Here is a 23,461-nt window from a genome sequence, read left to right as displayed (position 1 = left end):
GACCTCAACCTGCACCCTGTTACAGCTTGGTATGTTTTCTCGCTCAGTTCCTCAGCAGGCCATTAGGGTCGTTTCCCTAGCAAGGGTCCCGTGACTAGCGCAGTGCTCCTCAAGGTAGTGCAGGTGTGTCGGATTCATAATTTCTTATGTTCCAGCCTTTGCCGCTGTCAGCATGGGTCGGAGACTATCCCCTGATGTGATTCGGTCCCTGTTTAGGTGCTACAGGTTTATTCTGTGATCACACTTCCGCCATCCTGTGCCAACTGAGTAGGAAGCGTGCATTTCCGCAGGCAAATGCACACACAGACAGGTAAACACACCCAGAATAATAGCTTTGTGGAGCTCCTTTTAGTCCCACTCGGCTGACTAGAGCATGGCCGATGCTGTGTGAGGATCTGAGTGGGTGGGAAGTGGTAAAAGCGGGAAAGTTCGGCAGGCTGCACGTTCAGCATATGAACGTCGTGCAGGCGGTGTGGTGGTGGTGCCCCGGTGTCCTTTGCGTGCCTCTGCGCTCAGAGGAGGGCGTGCTGCAGCTCCATGAGTTACGCCCTGCCAGCAAGCAGGGAGGGAGATGTTGGCCTTGTGCGAATTCTGTTGCTAGTGCCTCGGGGCAGTGGAGCAAGGGGATGCCTGTTTGGGAGAGCGGCTGCCTCGCCGCCGTAGGTCTTTGCTGCTACGCTAGGAGGCTCGCTTGCTCGCCGAACCACCCGGCCCCATGGCCCTCTGCACACACTTGATTCTCGGTACCTGGAAGCCAGTGGATACGCCCATGGTATGTGAGTGGGGGAGTTTTGGCGGCAGATGGGAGGATTTTCCCCCCACATTCAGAGCGTGAGAGTGGCCGGCATTCCCAGTAGCCCATCGTTCCCTGGCTCCTCCTGCTCGGCCCTCTGGCCAGCCTCTTGTCTAGACATCGGTCCCACCCTGAGCTGCCAGGGTCTCGGCACCTGTGCCTTGGCCTGCTTTAAGGCAAGGACAGCTGGGGTCGCCGAGGGGCGCATCCGAGGCTGCCTGAAGGGGGCGGCAGCGGCTGTCGTGCTTCTGTGCCTGCAGCTCCAGCGGCAGTGGCAGCAAGGATCTCGCTTGCACTTCCGCACCGGGGGTCGAGCCTGCCGAGTTCGAGATGGAATCGCATGTGGAGACGGAGGCGACCTCTGAAGACATCCTTGGTGAGTTTCCCGGGTCCCTTGGGATGTCTGCCGTTGGGCCCCTGAGGGAGCGGGGAGGATACGGCGAGGGGTTCCAGCAGAAGGCCTAGGGATCAGTTGGTCCCCTGGTAGAAAGGTGCTGGGGGAGCGAGGGATTCTCTAAAGACCTAGCTGAGCGGCTCGGGACTCCAGCGGCAGTTCACCAGTATTTTATAGAGGATTTCTGCATCTAATTTCATAAAGTGATTGGCCTATAATTCATTTCTTTTTGTGCCTTTGTCCAGTTTGGGGATGAGGGTAATATTGGCTTCATAGAATGACATTGGCACCATTCCTGCCCTTTCTATTTCTTGGAAAAGATTGAGGAGTGTTGGTATTATTTCTTTAAACGTCTGGTAGAATTCAGCAGTGAATCCTGGATATTTCTTTTTGGGAGCCTCTATTGCTCCTTCAATTTCATTGCTTGTTACAGATACATTTAGGTGATTTGTGTCCTCTTGGTTCAATTTTGGCTGATTATACACATCTAGAAATTTGACCAGTCCTCTATTTTCCAATTTATTTGAATATAGGTTTTCAAAATACTCCATAATGATTCACTGGATTTTCTTGGTGCTTGTTGTGATTTCCCCTTTTTCACTTCTAATTTTATTAATTTGGGTCTTTTCCCTCATTTTAGTCAGATTTGCTAGGGGTTTATCAATGTTGTTTATCATAGGAAACAACTAGATTTTTCTTTCAGCCGTTTTTTTGTTCTCTATTTTATCAATTTTGGCCCTTATTTTTATTAATCCTCTCTTTCTAGTTTTGGGTTTAGTTTGTTGTTTTTCTAGAAGTTTGAGATACAGCGTTAGGTCATTTATTTGAGATTTGCATTTTTAATATATGCATTCATGACTATGAACTTTTTCCCTTAGCACACTGAGTTTGCTGTGTCCTGTAGGCTCTAGTAGATTGTGCTTTCATTTTCGTTTCTTTTGTTGTGCTTTCACTTTCATTAAATTCCAGGAGCATTTGATTTGCTGGCTCATTTCTTTAATGACCCACTGATCATGGAGCAGTGTGTTGTTCAGTGTCCAGGTGGTTGAATATACTCTGTTTTTTTGTTTTGTCTTGTGAGTTCAAGTTATTTTGTTATGGTCAGACATTTAAATTTTCTGTTCCTTAAGACCTGCTTTGTGAGCGAAAACACTTAGTTTAGAGAAAGTTCCATGGGTTATTGAGAAGAATGTACCTTGTGCTGTTGCAGAATTGAATACTTTGTACACCTCTGTCAGGTCCATTTGCTCTGTGGTGTCAATGACTTCTAAAGTTTTTATATTGCCTTTTGTCTGAATGACCTATGTATTGGTGTGAGAAGAGTATTGAAGTCTTCCACTATCACTGTGCAGAGTGCCCGTGATATCAGGTATAGTTGTGTATGTTAAATGAAGTTGGGTACACTGACTTTGGGTGCATTCAAGTAAACAATTGTTACTTCATGTTGATGTATTGCTCTTTATTAGCATGAAGTTTCTACTTTGTGTTTTCTGACTAACTTAAGCTTGAAGTCTACTTTATTTGTTATAAGTATAGCTATTCCTGCCTGTTTGAATGGGCCATCACCTTGGTAAATCTTTTTCAACCCAAGCCAATGGTTGTTTCGGTCATTGTGGGAGAGGGTGCTATTGTTAGTGATTGGAGAGGGGTAGGAAGAATGGGAGTAATGTGTAAAGTCTCTATAATAGAATACTCAGTGAGTGGTTAGTATGCAGGAGAAGGGGCAAGGGGGAGAACATGAAGAGAGGATAGGAAAAGATGAAAAAAAAAGGATGTCAGGGGTAAGGAAAAAATGGAACAGGAGAGAAGGCTAAGGAAATTAAAACTTCAACAGAATGGAAAAAGAAGGTTTAAGTTCAGATTTTTTAAATAATTAAATATTACATATACATCTATATTCATATAGAAATATTAATTGTCCAAGTTTCTTTTTTATGGGGGGGAAGTGGGTTGTTTGTCTGAGTTTAATGATTACACTGGGTGCTTCAGTCTGATTTCTAATGAGAGTTCTCCCATTTTAAGATTGATAGGTTGGGCTGTGTGGCATTTGATGGTGCCATTCTCTATTAGACAGGGTTCTTTTTTGGGGAGGGGGGGTTCACTCAGGGTTTTTAATCTCAGGCTCTCCTTGGAGTTTAGCACTCATGGTCAGCTTGTTTGATTAGCCACGTTCTCTAAAGAAGTTCCTAGAGGAGCTGATGTGTTAGCAATGGCTGCTCCCTTGTACCCGCAGGCCGGGTAACCACAGGAGCTGGAATTGAGCTGTTTGATGGGTCACTTTTCTTTGGGAAGCTTGTTAGTTTCAGCTTACTATCAGAGTTTTCAAGGTGGTAGAATGTGGTTTTTTACTGAGGATGTGACTGGGCCACACCTCACTCCCACAGGAAATGGCAGTGGAGTTGTGGATGATGTAATGTGACCTACACATCATTTTACCTGAGTTTTGGACTCTTGGTATCTAATAAGTCATGCTTGGCCTGTACATTGGTAGGAGAAACCCAGGGACCTCACCTTGATTAATAAGTGTCAGCAGGCTTTTCTTTTCTTTGGCTTGCTCTTTAATCTGCCCATGTTTATACAGTTGCCTGCTACAATGTGCCAGTTTATTTGGTTGAGATGAGGTCTAGCAATATTTTGCTCAGGGTGTCTTTGAACTGTGATCTTCCCAATATCTGTGTTTTGGTTAGGTGAAAGGTGTGAGCCCATGGACTGGACTTGTTTTTGAGGAGAGTTTTGCCCTGTATGCTGGCCTGGAACTTGGGATCCTCATGCCTCAGAGCCTCTGAAGTACTGGGATTATAGGTGTGCTCCATCACACCTGGCTATAAGTGTACTTTTTATTCTGAGTTCTGTGGAGATTACTAGAAGACATGGTTAAACCTGTTTTAGAAGCAGTTAATTCATGTAATAAATATTTCCTGAGTGCCATACAGCAGTCATTATTTTACTTTTCTGTTAATAGATAGTCATTGTGGCCCTAGAGTTCTATGGTAGTAAATCCTTTCTCTAGAATGCAACACTTTTGTGACTCATATATTTTACATGCAAGGTGTTTTTGCATTATGTAAATGACCAGGTAATAGTCACTGCTCTTTAACTTTATTTACAGTGAATTTTATGATGATACATCTTTTTTATCTCCTTCAATAAATCTAGGATCTGCTTTACCTTACTGTGGCAAGCTAGGGTTCTTACAGAATTTAGCATATAGTTTTTCATACTAAAGATAGGGACAGGATTTTAAACTTTAATGGAGGTTAGAAACATTACTTCTTTAATTTTCAAAAATTATATAGAGTATATTAGGTGTAAGATATATGTAATGCACAGGCTTCTTCTAAGAGTCATAAGTTGAAATAGTATACATCTTGCTTTTTAACTTGTTTTTTTTCTGTTAACATTACATACGTCCTAGCTGTGTTCTGTATCAGCCATTTGAGGCACCCAGTCTTGAAAAGACTGCATATTATTTTATAGTGAGAGTGTTCTATAAATTAACTGTATTCTTACAGTTTCTTGGTGTTTGATACATAATGTTGCAATTATGGTCCTTGAGAAGACATCTTTGTGCCAGAAGAAATATTGTCAAGGATTGGAATTCTAGAATTAAAAGGTAAAAGACAAACATGTTTAACTGTTTATAGTTTTTATAGTATCTGATAAATTGTTCTTCTCAAAGACTACTGCTTTATTACCATCAATTCTGTATGAGTGCCTGTTTTCCTAAGTCTTACCAGTATAGTTGCTTGCATTCTTTTTAATTTTCATTTATTTCCTTGATGAGTAAAACAGATGGCATTTGTCTTTAATTGGTACTGATACTATTCATTATCTTTGTGAATTACTTGTGTATGTGTTTTATTCATTTTCTGTCAGATTATTTGTATCCTATCAATATACAGGGTGGCCTTTCTTTTTGAAGGACAAAAGGAAGATGTAGAATTTTGTCTCTAATAGTTTGTTGAAGCAACTATGTAGCTAAGGCTGGCCTTGAATTCACTCTGTAACTCAGACCACCCTGGATGTTTTGATCCTCTTGCCTCAGCTTCCCCAGTGATGAGCTTGCAGGGATAAGAGGGATTGCTAGTGCAGACCAGCACAGCTAGCTCTAATTTTAAATATTTTCATTTCCTTTATTGAGTGTTAGAGAAACAGAATATCTGGAGCGTAGTATAATAACCCATCAGGAGAGAGAGGCTAGATGGATCAGCTTCAAGTTATATGCACGTTTGGCAAGAGCAGCATAGACGACGGAGGCTGTATTCTTAGACTCAGAGGTGTAAAATGTTGAATTATCCTGTTACTCATCATGTTTACTTTGAACACTTAATTTCTATACTTTTCACAGCCTCTCCTTGTCATTAATAAGTATTTGGGGGAGGTTAATCTGAGGTGATAGGACTAGCCTGTTGCTCAACAAAATTTAGTTGATTATTTATATTGGTATGGACTCAAAATTTCCTGTCTTACTTAATGGATTTTAATAAATAACTATCACTCCTGATTATGGGAGGCTCTTGAAGTTGGCTCTGAATCCTTTTCACACATCCCCATGCTTCTCTGAGAAGTTCTTTCTTTTTTTGAAAATTCATTTTTACTTTCTCTGCCTTAGTTGTGGAATCAGCCACTTCTTCAAAGAGCCCCAATTCCTCTTGGTGAAAAGTAGTTTTTAGGAGCAATGTTCTCTGCTCATTTTTACTGGAGTTTTGCTGTTTTCTAGTGAGTGTATATGTAAGTACACACATACCCACACATATTTGTAGTTCTATTTCTGTATTCATTTATGTTGAAAATTATACTACCAGTTCTTGTCTGTCATCCAGGGTTCATTCTAGTTTTCCTCCTCTGTATATCCTACAGCAGTGAGTAACTTGGTTCTCATTATCCTTAATATACTTATTTAATTGATTAACCCTCCTCCCCCACACACTGTATGGGCCACCTCCAATGTATATGCTCTTCTTATCCTGCTTCCACTTCTGCTCCCAAACACTCCTCAGAATGCCTGGAAGCTCTGCTTAACCCATTTCAGGTGTAATGTCTTCCTTCTTGGTTCTGACTGATATTCTGCACTTGCCACCTTCCCATAGATGCACTTTTCACTTAGGGTCTCAGTCTTCTCAGGCTCCAAGAAATTGAGATTGATTTCTTCTCATCACTTTCAGCCCTGCTGCAAATTCCCTTCTTCCTCTCAATCTCCAGTACCTTGCACCTTGTCTCTTTCCTAAAACTATACCCTGTTCATCTCACTCTGGCTTTGAGACCCTGAGGTGCTGTCTGTCCTCCATAAACCTTCACACAAGCGGATACTTAATTTACTCTTATCAGGCTCTGACATCCAACTCCAGGCTACTAAGATGTTTGTCCCTCTCTACCTCACATACAAATGCCTGCTCCTTCCAGCTTCACCTTTTAGTTTTTTGGTTGAACTGCTCAGGAAGCATAGAAAAAAAGGAAGCAACCAATTTCTTCTTCTTTTTTTTTAATGCTGCATCACTTTCCCTGTGAAGATTTTGCAGTAGATTCTATTTTGTTGTTCTTGAGACAGGATCTCACTGTGTAGTCCAAGCTGACCTTTGAACTAGGGATTCTCCTGCCTCAGCATTCTGAGTAATGGGATGATAGGCATGACCCACCAAGCCTGAGTAAGATAGTTATTTCTTATTAGATTTAAGAGTAAAGTGATCACATTGTAAGAATGTTTGTAAATACCACAATATACCCCCGGCCAGCACAACAATAAAGGAAAAAAACAGAGAGGAAAAACAAGTACTCAGAAAAGAAAGGCTGCTTTCGGTATTTCCAAGTCTAAGAAAGCTAAGTATGAGCTTATAAGATTATTAAAAAGAGTAGAGTAATCATGTAAACCTAAGTAACTTAACCTTAAAGTCACTACTCACATTAAAATGATGAAATCAGGACATTACAAATAGCCATTCTGTTACATTTTATTTTGAAATTGAGTTTATTTAGTTGCATTTTTACCTTTTTTCTTTCAAGGAAACAACTTGATGTAATAAAGCTCATTTATTCAATAAATTCCCCCCCATGGTTCCTCTTGTAATTTTATGAATTGCTCATTCTATACTTAACCATTGGCATATTTTAGCTCTTCAGATGCTGAACTAGAAAAACATCCAGTAATGGATCAAAGGAAGCCTGACAACATTGTCCCCAAATCACTCAATTCCAGTGTTGGGTGGCTCCTTGTTGGTAAGTAGAATATGTTCTATTGTACTTTGTTGTATATTTCATATGGATTAACAACTGTGAGATTTTAAGCAGTGACTTACCAAACTTGGAATGCTTTTAATGGCATTTATTTATTTTTAGGAAAGACTTTAATATATCTGTTTCTTGAATATTGACTCTGGAGACTGCTCCGGAATGCTCTTTACATTTTCTTAATCACCTCCTTATTTGACTTTGGAAAGATGGGAAGAGAAAAAAACATGGCAGTTAGGTTACTTTTCTTGTTTCAGATCACCTTCCCACTCCAACCCCAGCATACACACGAACAGTTTTGTTTTCTTAAAAATGTAATAAATTGTCATGATAAGTTTATTTTTACATTAAATAGAATGAAATAGTTCAAAATACAGTATTGTAGAGAGGGGAGAGGGAGGGAGGTGCAAAGAGTGAATGATTAAATATGAAAGGGAAGAAGAAATACAATAGTAATACTGGGGAAAGAAGATAGTACTTCGCTAGTATTTTTGTACACTATTATTTTTTGTAACAAAAATAATAGTAAAGTTTATTAGGAAAGAAATTTAGTATAACAGGATAAATGTGAGGTGAAATGGGTAAAAAAGAAGAGAAACATTTCCTGTCCCCATGCAGGAAGTGGGAGTAGAGACTCATCATAGGCTCTCATTGTATAGAAAGTGTTAATGAATGAATGGTGTTTGATCTGAATTTTGGCAGAGGAACTTGAAATGTGCAGAGGACAATGGGACAGGTAAGAAAGGAAAAAGAGTAGCAATACTTCCTGAACATCTCTGTGTAGTAGATACCATATAAAGACATTTTGTGTATATGTTGTCACAAGGCTCAGCGAGAGGCTAGGCTTTATTTTTTCCTCTTAGCATGTTGCACAGTTGAGGCCCACAGTAAAATAAGCTGCAAATGCGATTTTCTTCTGAGTTCAGGACACAGTAGTATACAGGGGAGAAGTAATATGGGTACAGGTGAAGTGTACACACCAGGAATATGATGCTTTATGATTTGTAGGTAGGATTAGTTTACCACTTAAACTTCAAGTTCTACATTCTGTATTTGGTAAAAGCAAACTATTGTGAATTATTTATGAAGGCCAAAAAAAAATAAACAGAAATACCAAATATCAGTAAGAAATAGAACTTCATGAACATAGCATGGGACTATTATCTTCTAAGTTTAATTAAGGGTAGAATCCTTCCTTCTTTTACACCTGTCCCCTTTCCTAGCATCTAGAATTTATGACTTTTTCCTATTCTATAAAATCCCTTTCTGTAAGAAAAAGATGGTAATAAGCAGAAAATGTTTTTGACATAATTTTCATGAAAAACTAATCAAATTTCAAATATCATTTACTGGAACATATTTAATGACTTTCTTTCAAGGTTGGTTATCAATTATTGCAAAATATTTAGTATAAGGTGACTTTCTTAATATGATTTTAGATAAAAAGTTCTGCTTTTCTTACACTTTTAAAACAGAGATTGATTAATTGAAAAATAGCACATTTTCTCTGGTTAAAAAAAAATCATATGTTTTATTTCTTTTAAGTACTTCTAGCCTGTTTGAGGAAATAGCTTGTGAATAAACTTGTGTGTGAGCTCTTGGTCCAGTAAAGGAGTATGTTTTTCTTGATATTGAGATTATTTTAGCTAAACACAGATTTGTAAAACATTTCTGAAATAGGGGTACATAGAAATGAATAATCCAATTTAATTTCTAGTTGAAAAATTGAAACATAAATTACCTATTTTTTTTTTTTTGCTATTCTGGGATTTAAACTCAGGGCTTCATGCTTCCTAGGCAGTCATGCTCCCATTTGAGCCACTCCTGTAGCCCTTGTTGTAGAATTCTTGTTTGTTAATTGTTATATGAAAATGTTGTGATTTACAGAAGAATCTGTCATTCCTTTTTATTTTTTGGCAGTACTGTGATTTGAACTCAGCCTCACACTTGCTAGGCAGGCACTCCATCACTTGAGTCACTCCTCCACCAGCTAGAGAAAATCTTGAGATAGTTGAGAGGTGGTAGGATTTGAAAATGCTCACACTAAAGTTGTAGGAGGCACCCTATCTGCTAGCCTAACATTATTTCAATATCAAGGTAAAAAATAGAAGATAAAAGGTCTTGAGTGCATCTTGAGTGAACATGAGATAATGAATCAGTCAAAGAAATGGAGACTCTTTAAGTTTTCTTTAGTGTGCTAACATCACAGTTTAAAATTTGACTTCTATTTTATGTAAGTTTTGTACTAAAATGTTACTCGAACTGGAAAAATTTCTCTGTTAGTAGGTCATTTTCCTGTTAATATTATCTGGAATTATACCTTATGTAAGTGAAACAACCTAATATTATAAAATGAACATGATAAATATGTGTAATTTTTGCCTATTAAAAATAAGTTAAAAAATTTCATCTGTAATTTTGAGCTATGCAATCTCTTTTTTTAACTTCCAGATTATGAAGTGTTATATTTTATACCTCTTAGTTCTAAAAAGATGTATATTTATGTATGCCAGGGTCTTTTTGAAATTTTTCTTATTTTCTTTACCCAATATCAACTTCCTACATTTTAGAATAACTAAGAATTGAGTTTAGTAAGTTTTGCTTATTTTCTCATTCTTTAATCTACCTTGCTTAGAAATCAAGCTGGATTTGTCATTTTCTGGTGGTAGAAAATGTATAACCCCAAACAGAATCAACATGGTAAGAATTCATTTTTACATGTGTTTCAAAAGTTCAATTATAGAATCAGAATTTTCATTTATAGATATTTAAATGTTTCACATTTTAATATACATTACTAAGCTTTAGCATATAAAAGTATGTTCTGTTACTTCTTCTTGGTTGAAAATCTTTTGGTAGCATTCTGGTTGCCTGATTAAGTTGTTACTCAGCAGAGTAGTCTTTCAGGATTATCTGTACCTACATTTCTTGCCTAACCTTTAAATTTCTGGATGTAACTATATTGTGGCTAAAATGGCCTCTCCACCATTCTGATCTTCCTAACATTCCCATATTCTTCAGCTTTTGTTTTCTTCATACTTGCTTATTTGCTTTCTGTGTGTGTGAGGTGCGTGACTGGGATTTGAACTCAGGGCTTTGTGATTGCAAAGCAGACACTTTACTGTTTGACCCCCACCTCTGATCCTTATTAATACTTGCTATGTTGCCCAGACTGGTCTCGAATTCCTGGGTTCATTTGATTCTCCTACCTCACCCTCTCACACAGGGAGGAATAGAACTAATTGCATGGCCTGACTTTGCTTTTATCATCAGAGCTTTTTTTTGTCATCTCATAGTTTTCTCTCCAAATCATCTTTCATGGCTGTGCTCCTGGTTTTGCTCATAACCTCCCCACTGTGCTTGCTGCTAACCATTCCACTGTACATTATGCACTGGTTTCAAGAGTGGACTTTGTCTTTACTTTCTCAATAGTGCTTCTCAAATTTTTATCTCAAAAACCTTTGTATATTTCTAAATTATTGAGGACTCCAAAGAGCTTATATTTTGTGAATTCTATCTGTTCATATTTATTCAATCAGAAATTATGCCTGATAAGTATAGAATATTTTTAACTCATTAATACTGGTAAGTCATTATCTATTTACAACATAGTTTATGAAAACTATCTTTTCCAGTGTAATAAAGTGAGAATAGAGGCATTGTTTTTTGTATTGCACTTCTCTCTAGTATTTGGCTTAATAGAATATAGAATCTATTTTATTCTTCCCTATTCATTCTGTTGAAATACGTATCGTATGCATGTATACCCCTTTCATCTATTTTTAATTTTTTGCACCATTTGTGTTTCTGGAGCCCCAAGTCGAGATTATGAAATGTTGGTTATGATCTATATAATTTTGGAACTTTCCAATTAAATTTTGATACAATTTTAAAAGATTTATTTCCTTTTTAGTAGCCACAAGTAGGCATCTTATCCTCATTTATAACTTATTCCTAAGAAAATAGATTTAATGTTCTAAAAGTGTCTAAAATTATTATAGGTTTGAGCCAGCCTAAATTACTTTAGATTTTACTTTTACTTCACTGTTATGGCTTCTTTTTTGTATTATTCCTTTTCCCCTATATGCTGTTTTCATCCTCCATGAATGGGTTAGTGTTTAGCATCTTTACTGAAATCAAAATGAATAGAAATTAGAATAAGAAGCAGACTTCATTTCTCAAAAAAGCATTTTAACCACTAGAGTTATTTATTAGGTAATTTTGAACAGAAACTTAGTTATTTTTAGGATAAAATATTCAGAGAATGTTTCAAATGGCATTTTGCATTCCTATCTGTGATTTACAATGTTTATGTTAGTCTGTAGATTTTAGTACATCAGTTGTTAGGCAAGATTTTAACTTATTTTCTTTGTAGTTCCTAGAAGCATTTTCAGTGGGAGAAAATTGGTTTTTCATAGTCACTAGGTTAGTATATTGAGAATCTTATAATTTTGCCTTTTCATAAATATAAATAAATTCTAAAATTTGAGTTATTTTCTATAATATTATGCATGTTAGACTTTGTGGAGAAAATATTCTGGAATTGTTTTTGTATTTTATTTGGCTATAAGCAATAAAGTTGGCATTTTAGTGAAGATATATTACTTGTTTATACTGCATCAATGACTAACCCTTATTCCTAAAAGCCAAGTCCTTTTGAGTTCAGTCTCAGCTTTCACACACTAATTTCACTTTGAGCTGGCTAAGTATTTCTGCCTCTGATTTAGTTTGTAAAGTCTAGCCAGTTTGTTCCTTAGAGATGAATTTACTTTAGGACCATATTTTCCCCTACGTGTCATGCTTCTATTAATCTCACAGACTGTTTGTTAGCTGACTGGCTCTTCTGACTTAACCTTTCCCCACATGTTTAGTTTACATAAGATGACACTGGAGCTGATACAAAAATCCTGTGTATATACGTATAGCTGATTTATGATTTAAAAAATAAAATTTTCCTATGTTTGTATTAGCAATTTTGTTCTAAATTATTTTCAGTGTGTAAGGATGTCATGTGAATAGATAAAACTGCAAGGTGTTAGTTAAAATGGTTTGACCTGATACTTCCCACTCTATGCTATTTACCTAGGATTCAGTTTAACACAGTTCCCCCGTCAATTTGACAATAACTAATGTTTTCAAAACTCTTCATTTTTCAAATAAAAAAGTAAATTCCTATGATTGGAAGTTGTAGAGACAGAATACAAATCTAGGTCTGATGACATCTTGTCTAATTCCCTTATATTATAAAACACCCTTGTGTATACAACTTGTATAGGTTTTGAACATCTTATAAATGCTAACTGCAGTGTCTGGTAGGAATTAAACATCTTCAGTATCCAGAGCAAACTGAAAGTTTCAAATTAAATCTAAGCTAAAGGACTGGCAGAGTGGTTTAAGCAGTAAGAGTGCCTGCCTAGCAAGCATGAGGCCCTGAATTTGAACCCCCAAACCACCAAAAAAATGAAGCTAAGCTTAACAGTGTTGCCCATGGTAGATTTTTCATAGACATGTAGACCGCAGCCATTTTAATTTTTCCCCCTGTGTTGTGGAGCATCAAACCCAGGGCCTCTTGTTTGTTAAGCAGTGTTCCCAACTGAATTAAACCTCCAGCCCTGAGGACTACAGTCAAATTGTTTTCAGTGCAAATAGTTACATCATTTGAGATTCATATATTCCCTTTCCTGGCTCTTTGCCCCCCCACCCATATTTTGTTGTTGTACTGGGATTAAACTCAGAGGCCTCAAGTACTCTCTTACTTGAGTCACACCCCAGTACTTTTGTTTTCATTTTTTAACATTTTTATTCGTATACGATAGTTATACTGGGAGTTTCATTGTGAAAGATCCATATATACATATATTGTAGCCTGTTTTGTTTCTAGTACCCTCTACTGCTCTTCCTCACACTTTTCCCCCATTCTGTATCACTCAACAGTTTTCAGTGTGTTTCCTTGTGTCTTATTCCTGCACAGATGTGATGTATTTTAATATTTTTCACTCTGTTTTTCTTTTCAGCTCTTTTTATCCTCAGCCTCCTCTAACAGCTCCACTTTTGGAAAAATATTGTATATATATATATATATACATATATATATATATGTATATATATGTATAATAGTGCTTGTATTTGTGTTTGGATCTGAGAGAAAGCATATTGCATTTTCTGAATCTGGCTTACTTTACTTAACATGATGCTCTCCAGTTCCATCCATATCCCTCTGAACTACAAACTTTCATTCTCCTTATGGCTGAATAATTTTCCATTGTATATATACATTAGTTCTTTAAAGTCTGGTATAATTCAACAGTAAATGTATGGGGTACTGGGCTTTTCTTCTTGGGGAGATTATTGCTGCTTCAATTTCATTACTTGCAATTGAGCAACTTAAGTAGTTTTTATCCTCTTGGTTTAATTTTAGTTGGTCATAGGCATATGGAAATTTATCCATTTCTTCCAGATTTTCCAGTTTATTTGAATGTAGGTTTTCAAAGAATTCCTTAATGATCTCCTGGATTTCATTAGTACTTGTGATACCCCTTTTTCACTTCTTCCTAGTTTGTGTCCTTTCTTGCCTCCTTTTAGTCACATTTGATAAGTATTTATCAACCTTATTTATCTTTTCAAAGATCCAAGTTTTTGTTTTGTTGATAATTTGTAAAGATTTTTGGTCTCTATTTTTTTTATTATCTATTTCTGCTGCTTTTGGGTTTAGGTTGTTTTTGTTTTTCTAGGAGTTTGAGAACCAACATTACTTCATTTTTTTGATATCTTTCTGTGTTTTCAATGAAGGCACTCATAGCTTAAACATTTTCCTTAGCAGTGCCCTTTCTATGTCCCATAGGTTCTGGTAGGTTGTATTTTTATTTTCAATACATTTGAGGAACCTTTTGATTTCCTCCCTTACTTCTTCCATGACCCACTGGTCATATGGAATGTGTTGTTCAGTCTCCAGCTGTTTGAGTATGTTCTGCTGTTTCTTTTGTTGCTGAGCCCTAGTTTTATTCCACTGTAGTCAGACATTATTCAGAGGGCTATTTCAAATTTAATATATTTCTTAACACTTGCTTTCTGTCCTAAAATATCTATTTTGGAGAAAGTTCCATGGGCCACTGAGAAGCATGTGTATTGTGCTGCTGCTGGATAAAATGCTCTATAGGTGTCTTTTATGTCCATTTGGTCTGGAATTTCTTTGTTGATTTATTTTGTCTGTATGACCTATCTGTTGGTGACAGTGAAATATTGAAGTGTCCCACAACAATTGTGTGGAGGTCTGTCTGGTCTATTCTTTTAAGTACAGTAGTGTTTGTTTAATGAAGTTGGGTACACTGATATTGTGCACGTATAAGTTAATGAATGTTATTTCCTCTTGATGTGTTGTTCATTTTATGAGTAAGAAGTGAATTTCTTTGTCTCTTTTTACTAATTCAGGTTTGAAGCTCACCAATCTATATCTTTTGATGGGTTAATTTGGTATCACTAACAGTCAGTATCAAAATTGAGAGTTATATGGTAATTTTAATCTCAAAGTAAATATGGACATTAGGAAGTTTCTGTAACAATTAAAGTCAAGGTTCCGAGGCAGAAGGAAGTCGCATAAGTTCAGAACTAGAATGTTGTCTGAGTCATCCTCATAGCTAGTGAAATCATTCAGGATCATAAATTGGGTTGGAAAAGAAAAAGAAGAAAGTCAATAATCAAACACATGCATTTTTGTGTAAAATGTTGCTCAAAAAATATATCTTTTTTTTAACATTGCTTTCTTAATCCCGGTATGAAAATAATTGTAATATCTCAATAAGATGATAATTTCTTTTTGACATTAGTAATAACTTTATTTTCTTATTAACTGGTTGTATTATTACAAATGGATAAGTTTGTTTTTACGATATCTTTGTAGCATGTTAGTACATGTTGAGCCTTTGTGCTCAACACTTAGACACTTAGCTTATAGAAGTGTACTTTTGTGGCTTTATGGGCTTTAATATTTTGTATTTATCATTTGTTCCTTTTTCCAGTATTGTCATTTAGCATGTAGGAATTTTTTTGTTGTTGTTGTGGTACTGGGCTTGAACTCCAGGCATACGCCTTAACTGCTTGAGCCACTCCACCAGCCATTTTTTTGATGGTTTGTTTCAAGATAGGGTCATGTGGAACTCTTTGCCTGGGTTGATTTGAACTGCAATCCTCCTGAATAGCTAGGATTGCAAGTGTGAGCCCAGCACCTGACTACCAGGTAGTATTTTGTATTAGTAGTAGAGTAGGAATCATATTTAGAGTATAGCTAGTACAGACAATAATTTACCTAGGAAATTTTCAGAATTTGGAATTTGACTTTGGGTATGTCTTCTTCACAGTGGTTAGAAATAGTGAAATATCATCATGAGTGGTATTTATGATGAGGTTTCTGCAGCATTCTGAGTTTCATACTATTTTTATATCTTGGCAAGGGATAAAAGTAAAGTACACTTGTATCCAATATATAGCTTAGTATAGTATATTTTTCATTTGAATTATTCTTTTTACATTTTAAAATAATTTAGTAAGATTCATTTTTTGTAAAATTTTGTGATATATATGAAAAATGATTTTCTTAAATTTTTTCAGGTCAAAATATCTGAAGATTTTCTAATAACACAGGGACATCAAAATTGCATTTTGTTTTCTGTGTCTGGTATTGGGGTTTAAATTCAGGGCCATTTGCTTGCTATCAGATTCTGTGCAACTTGAACCCCAGCCCTTTTTTCTATTTTTAGTAATTTTTCAAGTGGGGGTCTCATGATTTTGCCCAAAGAAGCTTCAGATCATGATCTTTTCTACCTATGGCCTCCTGTGTACCAGAGATCACAGATACCTGCCACCATTCCTGGCTTATTGATTGAAATAGGGTCTTTCAAACTTTTTGCCTGGGCTGCCCTTGAATCATGATCTTCCCGATCTCCATTTCCTGAGTAGCTGGGATTATAGGCATGTGCAACAGCTCCTGTTCCACATTGTCTTTTTAAAATTAAATATGAGGAGCCCTTGCTTTGCACAATAGTGTGGTACCATAACAATGATGTAACAAGCTCAAATTGTGAAATGATTATAAAAGTTAGTGGGAAAATTTTGTTTTCAGACCTTGACAAATGTTTGTCAAAACATTACTGCTTATTGTTAATGTTAATGAAAATGGAAAAAGTAAAACATATTTTACAAACATTGAAAATTAAGCTCTTTTATATCTTTGTATAACAAATATGAAATTTAGAAGGTAACACACATGTACAGGAAAGCAGTGCGAGTCAGCTCCCTGTGTAGCTATCCTTATCTCAACTAGCAAAAACCATTGGTCCTTCCTATTACTGCTTATACTCTCTCTTCAATAAAATTAGAGATAAGGGCAAAATAGTTTCTCTCTGGTAGTGAGGAGGTAGGGTGGGAACAGGGAGAGGTAGGGGGGATTAAGGGGGTTGGGGGGAAGGGGGAAGAAATGACCCAAACATAGTATGCCCATATTAATAAAAGAAAAAGAAAAAAATACAAAAAAGTAGTTGAATAATGATTTCCTTCTTGTCATATAAGTTACCATACAGAATGAGCCTATTTTCTGTGCATTGGCAAATTGTCCAAATGTCATAAGTGTGGATCAGTTTCAGCATTTTATACTTCATACGTTCAACATCATGAAGTACTTTCTTTTTACCCTGACACTTTTGTCATCATCACTTCCACTGGGAGATCATCACTCTTCAATGTCACAGCACTTTCCTCTGTAGTCATTAAGTTCCCCTTCACTGAGCCCTGGCTGAGAGTCTCCTAAAAAGTGGAAGAATCAGCATTTCCATCATCATCTATTTCTTCTGCACCTCCACGTATGTTCAGTTGAATTTCACTGCCAGTGCTATCATTTTTTATTTCTTTGCTTAATTTTCATCTTCATTGTCCAGTTTCCTGTTTTGATTCTCCATTTTTGTGAAATGCCATGGAGATTTACCACTGGGAAATAAGGGTACAATACAGTAACTACGTGCCTTGCTGCCTCAGTGATGTGTAAACTGACTTAAGAACTGTGCTTTAAAGATTTACAAACTTTGAATGAAGTGAAGTTATGGGTTAATGATTTGGTGTTGTTAATGTAGTGATTTCTGGGCTAAAGAACTGGTGGCAAGTTTGTGCTTTGCTCACAGTAACATTAGTTAGCAATTTTAATCATGTTGTTAGGGAATTATTTAACTAAACTGCAGTAACTGAAATTTATTCAAATTGACCATCAAATCTAGAATCAAAATGTTAATATCAACATTCACTCCTTATTTATGGTTAAAAGATCTGACCTGAATTTATGTTTCTGTTTGTAGTATCTGGCTTTCATAAAATGATATGTTTGTATATAAATGTGTATCTGATCAAACATAGTGCATGTATCTTCATGATTGGGTACATCCACTTAGATAATATGTAGCTTATACATATAAAATATGTAAAGGATTGTATGAAGACACACATTTTATATACATATAATTAGATTATAGTTACAGCCTGCTTCTGGGCTTAGTAAAAGCCTTGCAATATTGCCACATACCAGATCTTCTTCCAAGAGCACTTCTCTTTTTATGTTCCCAAAGAAGTTGTTTGAGCGATTCTATGTTATTGTCTTTGTGTCCTAACTTGGCAGTCCTTTTAGTTTTTCTTTTTTGGTGGTATTGGGGTTTGAACTCAAGGCCTCATGCTTGTAGTTTTTTTTATTATTGTGCCAGTTCTGAGTATTCCATATTTTTACAGTAAACTCATGTTAATCTGTTATTCATTAGTGGTCTTGTAATTTCCCCTTAAGCGCTAATTTATCTGGAGATCTCAGCTTGTTATACTTTCCTTAGTCACTCATTTCAATCTCATTAGTTTTTTGTTTTGTTTTGTGTTTTTGTACCATATTGTTCATTCTGCTACTTATTGTATACAACTTTGGGTTACAACTTCATGTATAAACATATGATTCTTATAGTCTATAAACAGTGTGAAGTTACTAAACCATTTAGAATAGAGACTGACATACAGTGAGTCTCATAAATATTTTTGTTTACTTCTTTGCCATTACCAGTAAAATAGTTGCAAATATTACAGACTGAATAAATAATTTCAAATTTTAATTGTAACTTTGGTTTTAAAATATCCATGCCAACCCTTTAGTTATCTGGCAGCATTTTGTCTTGGATGACTGGCTCATCATACATGCAGATTTTTTTGTGTCTCCTGTGGTTTTTTTTTTTTTTAGCATTGCGCTCTTAACCATTTGAGCCACTCTAGCCTAAGTCATCTGCATTTAAGAATTTCTTGCCAACCTTATGTGTTTTAGATTCTCGCTTTTTTCAATTGTGTATTTTTTGTCTCTTTTAATTCTTGTATCAATTGAGGATATTGAAGAAGCTTCTGATATTTTTGGTAACAGAAAAAACTCTTAGGTTAGTTTGACTTGTATGGTGTTCCATTTATAATGCACCTGGAAGAAGAAGAGTAAAATAGCCTTCTTACAGTTCAGATGCTTGAGATTTATTGGTAATTGGTAGTTGGTTGGTGGAAATTTGAGATGTTCTCGCTTTTAATGTTAAAATTGACTATAATATTCTTAGATGAAAGTATTTTGGCAGAGGATGTGCCAAAAAATGTTTCAAATTGAATTTTTAGTATTTTAGGTATACATTTCTTGTTTTCATTTCAGTTGTTTTTTTTCTTCATTTACAACTTGGAAAAGTGTACCAGGAGGATTTCCTTTTTAATCTATATTATATGTTTGGACATTAAATGTATAGTTTAGTATGGAGGCAATGGGATTATTGCAGAAGTTACCTGATTTATAGTTAGCTCTTAATTCCAGTACCCTCAGGTGTGCATCAAGTGGGAAGAACAATTCTCTTATCACTTTGAAGTAATTCACATGTGTAAGAAGGTTAATTTTGACTTATTGATCAGATTTAGACTAAAACCAACAAGGAACACTTAAGGCCTAGCCTCTGATTTATACAAAGTCTGGTCCAGTGAAAATGTATGATCTCCTGGATCTGTTACTTAAAACTATTTCAAAGGCTTTTACTATCATTCACCTTGGAGATTATTTTGCTTAAAAATTTATAAAAATGTGCAGTTCTAGAAAAAGTAAGTAAACTATGCCCCTTTCTTTTTAACATCTGGATTTTCATTCAGCTGACTTCAGCTACAGTTTTAGAAGAGGTCATAATGATGACAAAAGAGTAACTAATGCAGAGAACAAACAGACTAACAATGAGAACCACAAAAATGAATATTGAAATAAATCATCTATAGGAATATCTGAAAGAAGACCTTCAAGTGTTTAGCAAAGGTTCAGAAGATATGATGGATCATGCCTGTTTATGTGAATGATTCTGATTCAATTATTGCATCAGAAGATAATGAGCCTTCAGCTGAGTGCTGGCAGAACATGAATAAATTGCTTAACTTCTATTCACTTATCTCTGATTCATTGGGAATAATGTTAAAATCTTCAGAAACCTTTGGACCAGCAGGTGACAGACATTTTTATGATTTTATAATTTCTGTTTAGCCATAATACTAAAAGGGATATCAAGTTGCTCATCATATCTTCTGAGATCTGAGTCCTCCCTGACTCTCACAGAGTATGTTCTTAAGGGATTCTGACAGACTTCATTTCAAACATGGGGCTCAAGTATTTGAGAGTGGGTATTTGGGACAGGTTGATTTAAAAAAAGTAATTTTGGTGAAGAGGAAGAAGAAGAGGGATGTTGAGAATATGAAAGAAAGAAAGGAAATATGTTTGGACTGTTCTATTTTGGAGTTTTGGTATCTAAAAACTATGTTTCCATTTAGTTGTGAAGGAGTTTATACCCCTACAGGCCAACACAAAAAGTTGTGTTTGAGAATGAACAGGACAAGAGCAGACTGACGAAGACACAGAGACAGTGTCACTTGGTGACTTCTGAACCTCTGCATGTTAGTCTAATAGTGTTTGAATTGGCATGGTGAACCACACACACCTGGCAGCAGAGATCAGTGGGCTAACAATGGAATCAGAACTGAAGAGGATCCAAGTCTGTTTCACCCTTAAGAAAAAATGAAAGGTACAATGATTTTCTATTACTGTAGTGCCACTTTGCTGAAGGAAACCAATGTCAAATCTCTAAAATTCTTTTTTTTTTCATTTTTCTTTTATTATTCATATAAATCTCTAAAATTCTTACTTGACAATTTTTTCTTTAGAAAGTGATAACTTCACAAAATTCTGAGGTAGAGTAGTAAGGTCTTTAAATGTCACTGCAGCTCAGTGAACAGAGGCAGCCTGAATAGCTAATGAAAGTATCTGGACACAAAAATATGAAGCTAATGTATCAAATCCCCTGTGACACTTATTCTTTGACTATCTTTTAATGTCACCTAGGAAATTGTGCCAGGTGACTGAAAATTTCAAGAAAATAATGAAGTTTGTGACATACTTAACTTTATTACTGCTACAGAAATCTGATCATCTAGCACTCACTTTAATATCATAACCAAAGTTCCAGTCATTGACATGAAATTTTCTAGGTGAATGAAAGTGTATTGTTTATATCAAGAAAGATCAAACAAAGTATGGCATTATTTTATGTGTCACAAAGAAAGAAAATTGTATTTTCAGACATGGTCAGATGTCATTGATTATAAAATGCATCCCAATTTCAGAGATGCTAAAATAAAAACACATTCTTAGAATCAGTGGATATAACAGTGTGAAACTGAGCTTGCAAGATTCCCTTGCAGCAATGACTTTATAAGATCAGTTTCTTCTGTTTCTGGTTGTAAAAATGACCTGACAAGTTATTTTACATTAAAAAAGGAAATTATGAATCACAATGTTTTTGTTAACTTTATGATTGCTAAATACATAAGGTCTAAAGAAAAGTCATTTTGAACCTACTTTTCATTATATACCCCCCTGTGTTGTATTTTATATCCTGAATATTTATAATTTACTAGAACAACTTTAAGTTAAAACTATATAATGTCAAAGAAAATTTTCTGAAGAAATTAGATTATAAATTGCTAAGAAAAATACAAATGCATTAGCCCTCCTTAGAAAGACAGGTCAAGGCTATAGACAGTGTACAAAAGTTCACATGACTAAGTTGACATTAAAAAATTTCAAGTTCATGGCTAAAAATGTTACCAGTTTTTTGATCTCTAGTTTTTGTGACAGTCAGGGAAATGGACTTTTCCATTCACTTCTACATGAATAGAAATTGGTTCAGCCTTCCCAAAGGTCAATTTAATATTTTTTAATAAATAGTTTTAAGGTACATTTATCCTTTAACTCAGCAGTTCCTGTTTGACAAACTCAGGTAGGAAAAAAGTGTCAGAATTATGTGAAAAGATGTCTGTGCAAAGAAGAAGCCAAATATCTGGCATTAAAGAATTGGTTGTTATTTTTATAGTCACATGACAATTTACAATTTACCCATTAAAAGTTATATTATACAATGAATATAAAAATGCTCTGATAAAGTGGGGAAAATAGTGTGTGATTTCATTTGTTTTTTAAGTTATAAAAATATTTACAGCCTCCATTAAAATCCTAAGAATTACATGGACCAAGAGGTAGTTTATATGGCTTCTTTTCCCTTTTGTACTTTCCAATTTCCTGCCATGAGTATTATTTCTGAGATTAAAAATTGTTAGGCTATTTAATGTATGAATGGCATGGGCTTTTTAATAACGGTAGACTGTTTACTGCATGAGTGGCACATTAAAGCATATATTCTGCCGTATTCCAGTTTTGATACGTAATACATATGTATATATGAATGAAGAGAAATAAGCAACTGTAAGCAAGTTTTATTCAAAGTAGTATGAAAATACGTAAAGAAAATTTACTGTAACTTTATAGTTATCTTTGCCACTCAATGTATTATCATTATTATGCAATTTTAATGTGAAGTACAATTATCTTGTTTCCAGAAATCAAATGATTTTCTCACATTGTTGAATTTACAGAAGTACTTATATATCAGATATGTCATACAATGTATCAAATAAATCATACTTGATTTTACCCCCCTCCAACATTATCCTTTATTCCTCCCCCCGCCCCTTCCTGGAATTCTTTCAGAAACTTTTCATTTACATACATGTGTACACAGTATTTGCACTATATTCACCTTCCCACACTCTTTCCTTGCCTTCTCCCTCCCCACAACTGGTACCAACCACACCCCTCCACACAGGACCTGTTCCACCCTTCTTCAGTTTTCCAACTTTGAAAAGGAAAAAATTGACATTTTCATTTGTTTGAAATATCTATAGAGGGATTTTCCTTGTGACTTTCCATGTATATATGCATTATAACTCAAATTGGTTCATCTCTATTTTTGTTCTTTCTGCCTTTGTTCCCTTCTTAGGGTGATTTTGACACAATTTAAAATTCTATACCCATTCTTGTATAGAGAGTACATCAACCATATCCACCTTCTTACCTTCCTTCTTTTACCCTTTCTCCCTCATATGTGATCTTTCCTCAGTGTAACCTGTTTTTCATAATATTGCTGTATGTGTATTAGGTCTATATTTTACATATGTGAGAAAACCTACAGCTTTTGTCCTTCTGAACCTGGCTATGTTCCCTTAAGATGATGTTCTCCTATTCCATCCATTTACCTACAAATGACAAAATTTCATTCTTCTTTGTGGCTGAATAAAATTCCATTATATGTAAATATCACACTTCCTTAATCCATTCATCAGTGGCAGCACCCTGCCACCTTGCATATAATGATGGTTCAAAGGTCTCAACAGTTATGTAAACAAATCTACACAGCCTTCTGTAGCATGTGCCATTTCTCTGTTTACATTCTATGATTCTGAGTAATACCTTAGGATATTCTTTATTGTGACAGCAAAAGTTTGAAGGCAGATGAATTGTTACATGTAAATACTGATAATTATGTACAAGAGGCAAATAAAGAGAGTAGTCAGACATGCTCATGGGAGAATCATATTGGATGTCATCACACCAAAGTACTATGTCAGAAAGGCCATTGTCAATGTTC

General features: G+C 35.6%; 1 protein-coding gene across 2 annotated transcripts in view; it reads right to left on the bottom strand.

Annotated features, from left to right (window-relative positions):
- Nucleotides 1-7,491: 7,491 nt before the first annotated feature.
- Nucleotides 7,492-23,461, bottom strand: part of LOC109678504 (cGMP-specific 3',5'-cyclic phosphodiesterase-like) — a 76,939-nt gene continuing 60,969 nt past the window's right edge. Inside the window, exons 3-4 of one of the 2 annotated variants that reach the window (XM_074041704.1) lie at nucleotides 20,420-20,485; nucleotides 7,492-7,611 (exon numbers count right to left, since the gene is read on the bottom strand). In XM_074041704.1, the coding sequence (XP_073897805.1) occupies nucleotides 20,453-20,485 (33 nt within the window). In that variant the 3' untranslated portion in view covers nucleotides 7,492-7,611; nucleotides 20,420-20,452. The remainder of the gene's footprint in view (nucleotides 7,612-20,419; nucleotides 20,486-23,461) is intronic. The other variant, XM_074041705.1, reaches the window with a different exon arrangement.

The sequence above is a fragment of the Castor canadensis genome, chromosome 9 (genome assembly GCF_047511655.1).
Source record: "Castor canadensis chromosome 9, mCasCan1.hap1v2, whole genome shotgun sequence".
NCBI lineage: Eukaryota > Metazoa > Chordata > Mammalia > Rodentia > Castoridae > Castor > Castor canadensis.
Note: the sequence above shows the minus strand (reverse complement) of the source record. Positions and strands in the feature narration are given on the sequence as shown.